Source organism: Nyctibius grandis, chromosome 8 (genome assembly GCF_013368605.1).
Source record: "Nyctibius grandis isolate bNycGra1 chromosome 8, bNycGra1.pri, whole genome shotgun sequence".
Taxonomy (NCBI): Eukaryota; Metazoa; Chordata; class Aves; order Nyctibiiformes; family Nyctibiidae; genus Nyctibius; species Nyctibius grandis.
The window spans coordinates 36,222,201-36,235,632 of NC_090665.1; the positions used below are offsets into that span (position 1 = coordinate 36,222,201).

The following is a 13,432-nucleotide window of genomic DNA, read 5'->3' on the forward strand; positions in this document are numbered from 1 at the left end:
AAACAATAGCTAATCATTTAATATACGTAATGTAACCATACCTGCAGTGTATGATATATTGAGACATAATTCTGTTGTTTGCTGACATGAGTTTAATCTTCTTAGAGAAATAAATGTCAATCTCAAATGTGACATCCTAAGTGCAATATACTAAATATGATACAGCTGAAAAGTGGTATGGGACTAAAGCAAGGGCAACAATGGCATCTTTGCTGTGTTGCTGTATGAATAAAATGTAGATGCCTGAACCAGAGAATATTACAGGATCCTGACTATTCTGTATTTAGGTGGGTTTTTTCAGAAAGTTTATCAGATGGTTAAAAAAGCATACTAAAAAAAATGAAGAAATGCTTCAAAGTTAATGCAAAAAGTTAACCTGCAGCTAGGAGTTAATAGCAGAACCTATAGTATTGCAACTTTATTATTTCTGAATTCTGAACACATTAATTTAAAACTGAGAGCTTTACTTCCAGTATATATAGATTTTACTGACTTCACTTCTATGTGAAGAATCATCTTACAGACCATAAAGAATTATCAGAAGCATAACAAGAAAGTGAGACTCTGTAGGGAGGTGGGCAGTGGAGCAAGGTGTTGACCATGGTTATGCAGCTTTTAAATTTGTTACTTGCCTTCTAATATTTGAGCTAAAAATCACCTTTATATAAATTTGCATATATTTATACAGCATCTAGTACAGTGGGGACCTTATCTTTGACTACTGTTAGTAAGCACTAACCATAATAAATAATACCAATGGTCTTATTCATCAGTGTCATCACACCTGATATAACAGGTGTGATATGACCCTGGCTTTCTCCCAGACTACTTTGTGAAATGCACAGAACAAGTGTCAGTTTTTGAACTGCTCGTTTGGAAAGGACTATGAGCAGGACAAGCAATGTGGCTGTAACCTTGGGGTTTAGTCCATGTTCAGCAGGTGCAGAGGTATATATAACAATGTTCTCAGTAGGTAAAAATTCCAGCACCTCTGCAAGTTCCAGAACGGTTCAGTAACCTGCTTAGCCTGCATGTTTGGTGGGGTGTTAGCTGTGTGGGTAAAATAATTCCATCCTCAGCCATGTTTTAATTGCTTGGAATATGCCTTGTAGAATGTGCTTTTTGTTTCCCAACCTTCCAACGGTAACAAGTAATTTTTAGTGAATTGCTCTGGCTAAAGTAAGAAAGGTCTCTTGATGGGAAATATCCTGCCTTTTGCCGTCAGTAAAACATCTTGTTTCTGTTCCAGACTGCAGATAAAGATATTAAATGTGTGTTTTGGAACTACTCAGCAGACACAATGAATGGCAACTGGGCTACAGAAGGCTGTGAGCTGACGCATTTTAACTCCACTCATATCTCATGCAAATGCAATCATCTGACTCATTTTGCTGTTTTGATGTCCTCAGGTGGCTCTGTTGTAAGTGCTATTTTAATTTAGTGTTTTAACTGATATTTTCTCCTGTTTTCGTCCCTTACGTTTTTATTTCAGTGTAACTTACATACTTTTCTCCCTTTAGGTTGTCCCTTGTTTTTGTTCAGCAAACACACAATTTACTGTGCACAGAGCAAACAAAATTCCTCCCATATGTGTTTGAATTTCCTTATGTCCTTTCTGCAGTATTACGGAGCAATGATGCAGCAAAGTATCTTGTTCCAAGTACACAGTCTGTTGTGCTTATTTTTGGTGCATTGCTTTTAATTTTAAATCCCAGTTTAAGACTGCTGTGGGATTTAGCTCGCATTCGTTGGTGGTCAGTAACCATATGGCTCAATATTTCTCTTTCACAAAACTTTGCCACCCATTTGTCTAACCTTGGCATCTAAAAATCTGCTTTAAATTCTCTCCTGAGAGCCTGCAACACCATAATCAGTTTGAAGTTTATGACTATTAAACGTGAATACTCATGACCAGCACAAAATCGTGAGAACAACCACTCAGTTTACATCCTTCGTATATTAAGAGGCCCCATAGATTTCCAGGGTCTACGTGGTGATCTGCAGGAGCTCAGGTCCTGCCTCAGAAGGCAGCTTTATAAGGTATCAGAACTGACAGCAAGCAGAATATTAGCTTGAATATAGTGTATGGAGACAGTTCTCTCACACTGTGAATTCCATGCTGATAGAGGCTGTTTCCTGGTTGCTAAATAGCATCTTAAGTCTTCAGTTCAGATTTAAAACCTTTGCAGGTACTCATATAGTTATTTTGAAAAGGAAGGCTGGAAGGAGAATAATCTTTGGTCCTTTATTTAGAAAATAAAATAGACACATTTTATGGTCAGCTGAATACTATCCTTATGCTGACACACAGTTGTGTATTTCAGAGATTCTTTGCGCAAATACCAAGCAGCAAATGTAACGGTGTTCCTATACAGAAAATATTCACATCCGATGTTAAAACAGCCTGTGTTTCTTTGGAGAATGTTCATGTTACATATCTGGAATAGTGTTTGAAGTGATTGTTATTTCAGAGTCTTGTTTTGATCATGTTTCAAATTCAGTAAGACGGTTATTCAATTTTGCTTCTCTGTCACTTCTGTGATAAGTCCTTTTATGTTAGAAAATGTCATGTCATATTAATGTATGTCCTACTGCCAGTGTATTTGTCATTCACTAAAATGATCTGATTTTTAAAATCATGTTAGGACATACTCATGTTAATTAAAAGTTTGTTAAGAAATATCAGAAAATGTAAGAGCAGGAATGTATACAGCTCATTACTAATTTCCCCTAGAATTATACCTGTCTCACAAGAAAACAATACTTTTTAGATTATCCAAAGTGTACATTTGCAGTGAAACTCTACAAACTGTTTTGATTAATATTTTGTAGAAAAGAAGAAAAGAACTGTATTATAGAATGAGGTCTTTCTTGAGAAGGTACAAAGCTATTCTTTTAAATATTATATTATAATTTTCCCCCAGGGTGTTACAAATTATAACATTCTTACAAGAATCACTCAGCTAGGAATAATTATTTCGTTGATTTGCCTCTCCATGTGCATTTTTACGTTCTGGTTCTTCAGTGAAATTCAAAGCACTAGAACGACAATTCACAAAAACCTCTGCTGCAGCCTTTTCCTAGCGGAACTTATTTTTCTGATTGGAATTAATATGAACAATAATAAGGTGGGTAGTTTTCACTTGTGTCTTGATTTTGTGTTGTAAAGTAAATATACAGTATAAGATATGATCTTCCATCTACTTCCAGTATTTCCTAGTATCAGTACGAATATTCTAGTGACACTGACTTCCCAGTCTAGTAACAGAAAATGTAAAATGGTCATTTAAAGAAGTAGGGCCTTTTTCTGAGCTGGTGTATATTAGTGTATATTTGGGTTTCATTTAAACTTTGTCACCTTAACCAAGACTGTGGTCTCAAGGTGTTTAGCGTTTTCACTTTTCACATCCATTTGGATGCTGTACAAAGCCACATTGGTGGCTCTCTGGGTGACAATTTTCCCTAAAAGCCAGGCCAGAGCTGCTGTCCCAAGTTGGCATTTAAGATATTGCGCTGTTGGCTAGAAGACCTCCTTCCCTTCTACGTATGAGGTCTTGACCTGTCCCTGTTGCTTTTCATACAAGTTGGGCTGTTGATTCTTGCATCTCAGATTAGCTTTAGGAAATTAAATTATGCATGAATTATCAAAAAAAAACCCTAGCATAAATAGCTGAATAGAATTTAACTTTTCTCAAAAAAATGAGCTATGATCCCTGAGGTAGCACTCCAGTATTGATTTATTGAGAAATAACATTTTACAAACACACTGTAGCAAAAAATGTTATTTCAGAAATAATTCCTTGTAATGTCTAATTACATTTCTTTCAAAATCATAAAAGTAAACTTTGTCTAGATCAGGAAAGCATATAGACTACTCAGCTGTACCTATGGGATCAACCTTGTCAATTTGTTTATGCTTTTCTGGGAAGATGTGCACCAATTTTAACAGTTGAATGTAGTCTCTTTATTTTACAAGTTGCTACAGAAAACACTAATGAACAAGTGTGCTAGTGGGTATAGGCCAAGTTCTTGTCAATCAGCATTACATCTGGGCAGCCAAACCACCACTGTAGAGTGACTAGGTTGCTGTGCTTATGCTGTTATATTAACAGAGACATATTAATAGAATTATGACTCTTGCTTTCTCTGATTGATTTTCTAGCTCTTCTGTTCAATTACTGCTGGATTACTCCATTATTTCCTTCTAGCTGCTTTTGCATGGATGTGCATTGAAGGTATTCACCTCTACCTTATAGTTGTGGGAGTCATCTACAACAAGGGTTTCTTGCACAAGAATTTCTATGTCTTTGGCTACGTCAGTCCAGCCGTGGTCGTTGGAATCTCCGCCGCGCTGGGATACAAGTACTATGGCACCACAGAAGTGTAAGCCACTGTTTCCATGTCCAGATCAACATACATAAGGATGCAACAGTCACAATTGCACATTTCAAGGCATTTTCTGCTGTTTACTTTTCAGATGTTGGCTCAGCACAAAGAATAACTTTATATGGAGTTTTATAGGACCAGCATGTCTAATAATTCTTGTAAGTATAATTTTCGGTTTTTATTGTAGTACATAAAACTGATAATAAAAGGTGTTTAATAATCACCCACCTATTGCCAGCATAGCTGTGAGTGCTAATTATAGGGCAGAATTGGCTAATTTAGACCTTTTTATAGTGTCTCTAAATTATTTATATGCTCTACATCTAAATACTTTACTAGCCTGAAAAATGAACATTTGAAAAAAAAAGCTCAATATAAGATCTTTTTTTCTTGTTTGCTTTATTTCTTTTAACCCAACGGTTTGAGAAATTCTGTGAAGCATTTCTGGTTTTTAAGAGGTAACATCTTTGTATGTCACTGGCATCTAAGCATGGCTCGGCAGGAGGTGTACACAGACACTATCCTAGCAGACAGATAATCTGGTTTTTCAAATGTTGTGTGACTTAATCTCTTATCAGTCGGTCATCTTTGTAAGATTAGACTGTCGTCTTTATGGTTTTATCACTCGCGTGTATCCTGTCATCATCAAAGCTATTTTAAACTAAATTGCGACGTCAGAGAAAAGAACCCACTATTTCACATGGGCAGACAAGTCAAGTATTGATAGCCCTATTTCAGCTGTGAAGAGGGCCTTTCTAATTCTTACTGGAAGTGGCTTCAAACCTGCAAATTTGGCAGGTATTATGTGTTCCATTCTGAATCAAGACATTTTTGGTGCCTTGGAAGCATTTCTAAGTGCTATAAAGTTTAACAAACAATTCCAACTGTAATGGGGCATTACTGTGTGTGACTGGATTGACAGTGATCTGGCAATAGCTGGAGCTAACAGGAGGAGAAGGTACAATGGTGAGGCCTCATGACATCTATGGTCAAGTCAGTTATAACCCTTCGTGGCTTTTTAAGCTATTTGGTGATAAATGTGAGGATTTGTAAAAAGGAAGAAGTGACAGTGCCTAACACACACAAGATGATAGTAAAACAGTTTTATTTGAATACATTAGCCATTTCAAAGCTGAATAAAGTATCAGGTATAATTCTGGTCAAATTCCACCCCAAATTCCTACTGTAGATTGGGGGTAGGCTGGGAGTAACCTGCCAGATGCAAGTGCAGGGTGATGCCTCCCCATCTCACACTCCTGGTGAGCACAGCAGACTTCCAGAGAGGCAAGTCACCGTAACATCCCTTGGCTCAGTGCTTCTGGGGTCAGATGGCCCTGGTGGCCCACAGGTTACTACGGTAAAACAAAATCATGGGGAGAGACCATCCTTTACTAGGACATTCTTACAATTCCTAGGTTTAAGCTGAAAACTTCATGTTTCCTTTTTGGACCTTTGATTGGGATTTTTTTGTTGTTGCTCTCATTCCTGTTCCTCCTCTGCCTTCAGGTGAAGATTTATGGGCAGTGATTTATCACTACACTGCTAGCACAGGAAAACTGCATTATCAAAATATACAAAATCCCCCAAATTTATGCATCTGTAACCCTGTTTTTACCTCCAGCTGAGCTGTGCCTGATGCAGAATCTTATTTACACAGTATAGAGGCAGAGCAGGTCTGCAATGGCTTTGATATAAGTCTAGCTGGCCGCAAGGGCAAATACTGCAAGCTGGGCTCTGAGGCCTGTAGCCATTCTTTGAGCACTCCAGATCTTCCAGCAATACCTGCGAATTAACAGAAAAAGGGGAGGTGGTAGAATTTGATACAGGCCCTTTTTTTCCTCCCACTCCTTTGCCTAAGTGAAGTTACACAAAGGAGCTGTAGCTGGACAGCAAACAGCCCTGTGGTTTTTTTGCTATTTTTTTCTGTGTTATGGAAGTATTTTGTGATAATTTGTTTTCACAGTATTCGCATGCTTTTATTATTGTCCCTTCATAATCATGCACTGCTAGACCTGGGAGGAAAGGCAACCCACTTTCAGCAAGCTGCTTCGTCTGCTGTGTGATTTTTTTGAGCATTTTGACAGCTTGTTTTGATGGGGTGACAGCAAATTGAAGCCTGAACTTCAAGAAGGATGTTTTCAAAGAGTGCAGCGAGCTAGGTAATTTGCTCACACTCTGTCCAGGTTATTGTCTGAGGGAAATATGGAAAACCTTATGAAAATAGGCACTGTGTCTAGAAGATGAAGTTGTTAGACGTCTGCTTTGTGGAAGGCATGTTGTTGGCAGTTTCCTTTGTCCAGTCTTCCTGTTGAACATACTCCATGGGCACCACCATAACAAAGATTAAATCCTTTACAAAGTAGTGCCACTCAGGAAGCCCTAATTACAGAAGCCAATCTCTTTCCAAGATTTCCTTTCTGACCACAGCTAATTAAAGCAAAAAAAAAAAAAATCCATAAATTACTAATTAAGGACTCTGAAAAGGAAATATTTTTGTTCTGGGATAACCAGATAGAGCACCACAACCCTCATATAGAAAACTGCAAAACCTGGCAGCTTCAAGCCTACCTTTAACCCTGAGCTTCATCTACTAATAGCATTGAGTTTACAGGTTTTCCAAGATAGCCTGGAGAGATTTGGATACCAAATCTCTGGAGAGCCGCTCACCAGAAGTGTGATTCTTGCACAAAAACATTAAACTCATAGTCATCACAAATTCCCATGTACTCAAATGGTGCCTTCAGTTTCTGTGAATGGGGACCTAGGAGATTTGTGGTTTGGATTATACTGTAATATGCCTTTGAGACAGCATGTAAATGATGAAGAACAGAACCGGTTCTGTACCAATGGATTTTCTGTCTCAGGGCATATTGTTTCAAACACATCCTTGGACTTTAAATCTGCAGTAATAGTGAAGCACAGGGAGCTCAAGTGTTTGTCAGGAGTACAAACTAAGTTCTCCTTTGATTGCCTAAGAAGTAACTCTACTTCTGAAGGTGTTTGCTTATTAATATTAAGGTTCTATTAGAATTCTTAAGTGCAAAGCAATGGCCTTATTGATCCCATCTAAAAATTATTATTAGATTGGTGACTGTACATGAAAAGGAGTGGGTCAGAAGCTCTTTAGATGGAGTTAGCAAAGAAAGGGGGTTTTAAACCTTTGTGAAGCAAGCTGCAAGCTGAAGATAATTTCTACAACTTATTTCTTCCTCCTAATATTTGTAATCTTTAGAACCACAACCATTTTAGCTAAAACTATGCAGTAGATTAGATCAAAGCATACAAGTATGGAAAAATTATTTATAACAAGTATTTAAACTTTTTAATAGAAAAGTGAGTTTATCACAAGCTTTAAGGGACAAACATTCACACACACCACAACCCATGCCTGATTGAGGCAAATACAAATAATAAACTCCAGAACTAAAAGGTCTGAAAATGAAAAAAAAATCCCTAGAACATTTTCTTTTCTTTTGTAATACAATCTTACAATAATAATGTCCCTGTAATGAGAAGTGTGTTGAATGGAAATAACCGTTTGTTTGCAGGGTAATGTAGCTGCAGTTTTGATTGGCATGTAATGTCAGCCAAGAACAAGCTCCCTCCCGTTGTGGAGGACTTCTAACATGGCTTTCCCCACCCCTGGAATGACAGCTCGCTCTGTGTTGAGTGGGAGCAGACCTATGTAAGGGCTTTATTCTGCATCAGTGATGTTTTTGGAAACTTCATCTTTTAAACTCTGTGGACACAGGATAAGTCCCTCCACTTGTACCTGTTGTGAGGGACAGCTATATATTAGTTGTCCAACTGGCAGTAGAAACGATGTCATTCGGAAGGGTTGGACAAACACTATTAATGCTGTACTTATGAAAGTCTACAAACTATTAAAAGGAAAATTTGGAAGAAAATTGCTGTTACTCCAAGTGCAGCTATAGGCAACCTTTCTAATATACCTCTCTCCCCCAACTTTCTCCCATTAAATCTGTTCGGTTGAGCTTCGTGCAGCAAGTTCAAAGTCACCCACGATAACATGATTTGCACCTTTGCAGTATTGACAGAGTCATGCAGGCTTGACTATTGTACCCACTGTCACTGTCACAATAAATTGGCATATCTCTGTGAGGAACCAGGGCTCAGAAGTGTGACATGTTGTAACATTAACAGGAGCAATTTGCCATTTAACTGTATCAGTCTATCAGTATCTTTTGTTGTGACCGCCTCTGTAATAACAAAATATAGACTTGTTCTTTGAGGCTGGAACACTTCCAAAATTGATCATCATCCAAATAATCCTCTCTGTGGCTTTTATCCAAACATCCCAGCGCTGTGCAGTGAGGAGGTGGCTTCTGTATGCTTTTCCTTGTTATACTCCTCTAATGTGTGTTTTCAGGGACCTTGAAGGTGTCTGGCTTGGCTTCAAGCTCTGATTTCTTGAAACAATTGGTAATTGTAGTGTTTGCAACTACAAAAATGGCTTATAAACGGACCCTGCAATTTGCAGAACATTCTTGTAAACCTGACTTGGAACACACAAGCCAAGAATAGCTCTTGGGAGAGGTGTCCTCAGAAAAGCCAAGTTCTTTTTATTAGGCATTTCTGTATGTAATAAATGCAATGAATAATCAACTGTAAAGCAAAAATTTTCTAAGTATTGCAGTGACTGATTAACCGTACTGTTTTGAACTTCCCATGTATAAATGAATGGGTAATTGAATAAAATATACAGATTGCAGTTACAAAATACAAAAAAGTGACATATGAGCGATGAAAGCAGGCTAACAGTAGAGTAATGCTTTTCATTAAGAAACTGCCTGCATATTCATTAGAGCTAGTCAATTACTTAAAAAATATATTAATCAGATAATTTATTTGATGAATTTTACCGTTATTTGTCAAATAATTTATTCAACAAAAAAGGTAAAATTAATGGAATAGTGCATTCATCAAATCTTATTGGACAGCTCTAATACTTATTCAGTTCTGTATATTTAGGTTGATTCAGGATTAGTAATACTGCTGCAATCAATGCAGAAAAATTTCCTGGCAAATCCATTACTTTGCTATTTTCTCATATACTCACAAATTTAATGTACTTAACACTCTAATCTAGACCATTCAAACTGAACATCTTTCTTGTAGAAAAGTAAGTATTCAAAGAGTTTAAAGTTTTACATTTTCCCAGGCTTCAATATTTGAGCATGATCTGACAGTCCATTGCCCCTATTTTAAAAAAAAAAAAAAAAAGAAAAAATAAAAGGCAGCCCCTCTGAGGTCAATCACACCACACTGATGTAATCAGGTACACTGCCTCTTCAATGAAGCAGCTCATGTTCGTTACTCTTGATATTTTTTGATATTCTAAGGGGTACTGTGGAAAAAGTTGATTGATCTCTGACGTTCATCACAACGAGCCATACCACCATCTCGCATTTTTTAGTGAATATTTATGCTTTGGAAAATTCTGTGGGGTTTTTTTTTCCAAAGGGTTATTTGTGATAAATGCCTAGTTATGTTTCTTAGATGAGAAAAAAATACTCTGTAACATTTACTGTACATTTTTCAGAAAATAGCTGTTTTAAACATTTTTTTATATCTACTCTTTTTCCTCAGTTTGCCATTTTAGTGGAAATAAATTTCCTCCAGGGACTAGCAATGGCTTTATTATTCTTTATGAAAGAATCATAGGCCCCTTTTCATTAGTCCCTCTGAGGCTTCAGTTAAAGGTGTCTCCATTGCATTTCTTATGCCATTGTGGATAAAGTGGAGATAATTAATTACATAGTGGCATTAAAGGCTGAGTCTGCAACTTTAGCTGAAACAGATTTGTTCAAACTGCCATGCTGTTCAGCAACAACAATACCTGCTGTGCTAAATAATCAGAGTCAGAAAGTACTTGCCCTGTTCAATGAACAGGATCAGCTTTAGTGTCTGAGCCACAGCTTCCATACTGCCATACCCAATGGATTCAGTTTCTCAGGAAGATCAGGGCTTTCACGTGAAATTAAGGTTTTTTCTTCTTTCCCTCTGTCATTAAAGACCCTGTTCCAAAGTCCCTGCAAATACTTGGAAGAAGAGGCCATGGTCATTAGTCTAAAACATGAAAATTATTTGCTCTTTTGTTGTTACGTAGGAACAAACTCATCACATAAGGTTCAAAGATCCTTGAAGGATGTTCCATATAAATTTTTTTAAAACAATTTAGCTAGCAGTGTCATAAGAAAAAGCATGAGAAGTTCTTCCTCAGATTCATTGAAAGGACACTAGACTTTGAAAAGACAAGTGTGTCCTCTGCCATCAAGAGTGAAGCAAGCAGACACCACAGGTGAGCGAGTACAGGCAGACACCAAGGGGAAGGGGAAGAGAGCCTGCAGGTGCCAGCTGGCTGTGCAGATTTCCTGAGATGTCCCACAGCTCAGTGCAGGTCAATGTCCCAGGCATACTTCTTTTCTAGCAAGATAAACTGTGCCCACTATTTTAACGGATCCATGTATATTAAGCCTCAGTGGTTTGTTTTTTTTTCAGGAAAGCCACACAACTGTCTGAATCCATTTTTGGGGTGGGGGGGTTAAATTGCTTAATACGCTCTTGGTGATTCTTTCCATTGCCTTGCTATAAGCACAGTTACTATAAACACATATCCTAAATTGTTCATTGAAAGGACACTGCAGGTTTGCCTTAGATAGTTAACATAGACTGGTGATGTCTTTTGGACTTTCTTAGTAATTACATAATGACTACATCCACACTACATATTTTCTCACTGAAATCACATTTTCTTCCACTATTCTACTACCCCTTTGATTTGATTCGATTTGATTTGATTTGATATAAATGCTTGCAGCCATTTAGAGAAGCAAATTTAAATTCACAGTAATAATTGCATGTGAATACTCTATTTGGAAATCTCACTTGGTCATTGAAAGAGCTTTTTGTGGCTTTGAGTAAGATCGTAAGCCACAGCATGGGATTTTGTGACCACATCACAGCAGAATTGTGAATATTTCTAAAAAGCAAAGGGCCAAATCCTTTAGAGGATTTGGCAAAGTGTGGAAGGCACAGACAGCCTTCTGCCAACTATTCACACTCCCAAAATGGCAAATATAGCCTGTCAGGCTCGACATCTCAGTCATACTCCTGATGCTACCTCCCTCCTGGTAGCTCATCCATTCACTGAAGCTAGTTGTGCTAAAAGGTAATATACAACTATTTCACCCTTCTTTACCAGATAAAAATACTTCTGCAGGGCTCCTACATAAGGCTGCAGATGCAGCCTAAGACAGGTTTGCATTTATGCAAAGAAACCATAGGAGAGGTGTAACATATAGTCTTTGATGCACCTGGAATCAGTTCATTAAACGGCATGATTTATGTCATTACCAACATCCAAGTAAATACACATTCTCAAAAGCTTCTTGGAAAAGGAGAAGACTAAATCTAGTAATTCATTATACTGAGAGCAAGACAGACCCCAGTCCTACCGCCGGATCTAGTTGGGCTAACGTTTATGGCTGAGGCCAGATGCAGCTCTATTGGTTCATCCCTCCTGCCCTTGGCTGCAGAACTGAGGATAAATAAAAATATTTAGTTCTGTATGTGTTTAGCTTTGCAATCCAATAAGAAACAACATTGAATCCAGAGGTATGCGAAGTTGTTTACTCTGATGAAAAATATAGAAACACCGTCTATTTACTTATTTATTTATTTACATTTTGCTATAAGTGTTCTAAAAATATAGAGGACACATTTCATTGAGTCTAAATCTACAGCTTGAGGTATGTGAAATAACAACTTTGAAGTATCCATACATATAGAGCAACCCTACAAGAAAATTATGTATTTCCTGAGACAAGGTTTGATATAAACTCATTCAGCTATGTTTTAACTTTTAAAACAAGTGAAAATATTAAAATCTTTTAATAATAAAATTCTAATCTTGCATTATTGAAAATATTTCCCCAAAATACAGACTAAAGGGGGTTTGTTAATATTTTTGTTGCATTTTCTACTCCCAAATAAGACTGCTGTTGTACACTTAAAGCGTTCGAGAAGGTATATTCACTGGGGACATGATAATGAGATAAATCAGTCAGGAGACAAACCCAGACTGTTTGACTGCCAGCTTGTGTCCAATTTTATGCAATTAATATGGCATACATTTTCATTTTGAAGCTTAAACTGTTGTATTGTTAATAACTTAATTCCATTCTCCCCTGACTGAAATAACGATGACCCACTGAATGTTGTCATTTTACCCAGCCATTAGCCATACAGCCAGAGAGACAGAAATGTATTGCTCTCTGTGGTAGAATTCAGACCATCACAGGCTCATTAATTCAAACATTCATAATGAGGGTCATTGTCAAGACTGATACAGATACAGCTGCTCTGAACTTCAGACATTTTTTGAAAGAGCCAAATTCAATATGATATATGTAAAAAATTCAAGTATATGCCTAAGAGAGCAGCAGGAGAAATTTTCTCATTCTTTTTTGTGAGATCTGACATCAGCATATAGATGGTTTCATCAATTATTGAGGCAGAGACTAAGAAAGGAAAAGGGAATGATTTGGGGGTTTTGTTTTTGAAGTTTGAATGTGAAGTGCTCAGACTGAATCAGAACTAGTATGTCTGGATCTTTAGAATTAGCTGCCTCTCTCTTATACCCTCTCTTCTTTGTAACACCAGAGAGCCTTAAAAGGCTGGTATTTAAAGTGTTTTAATAACTTTTGAAAGGCTGGAGTGTATCTTTTACACAAGAATATCATATGAAATTACCAATTCCTTTTTCATTCTATAAATACATGTGTATTGGAAAAAGCCTCAAAAACTCAGTCTCATATTAAACAATTACTCCACTGTTAAAAAAAAAAAAATCTATCTTTAGATAGTCCTGGATGCGGAACTGGGGGATGAGGCAGGTCCAGGTCTCCCTGCTCCAGTGAATATTTAATTATTTATATGCCATGGAATAGATCCAGCAGGGCTGACAGAGCAATAGTAGTGAATAGCTAGTCCAGAGGCTGGAGAAACTAAGGGTCATAGCCTA

The 13,432-nt window shown here is 37.3% G+C and overlaps 1 protein-coding gene across 1 annotated transcript in view; it reads left to right on the top strand.

Annotated features, from left to right (window-relative positions):
- ADGRL4 (adhesion G protein-coupled receptor L4) overlaps window positions 1–13,432 on the top strand; it is an 80,080-nt gene that overhangs the window by 56,495 nt on the left and 10,153 nt on the right. Inside the window, 4 exon segments of the mRNA XM_068406901.1 lie at window positions 1,250–1,420; window positions 2,925–3,128; window positions 4,163–4,383; window positions 4,478–4,544. Of these exon segments, the coding sequence (XP_068263002.1) occupies window positions 1,250–1,420; window positions 2,925–3,128; window positions 4,163–4,383; window positions 4,478–4,544 (663 nt within the window).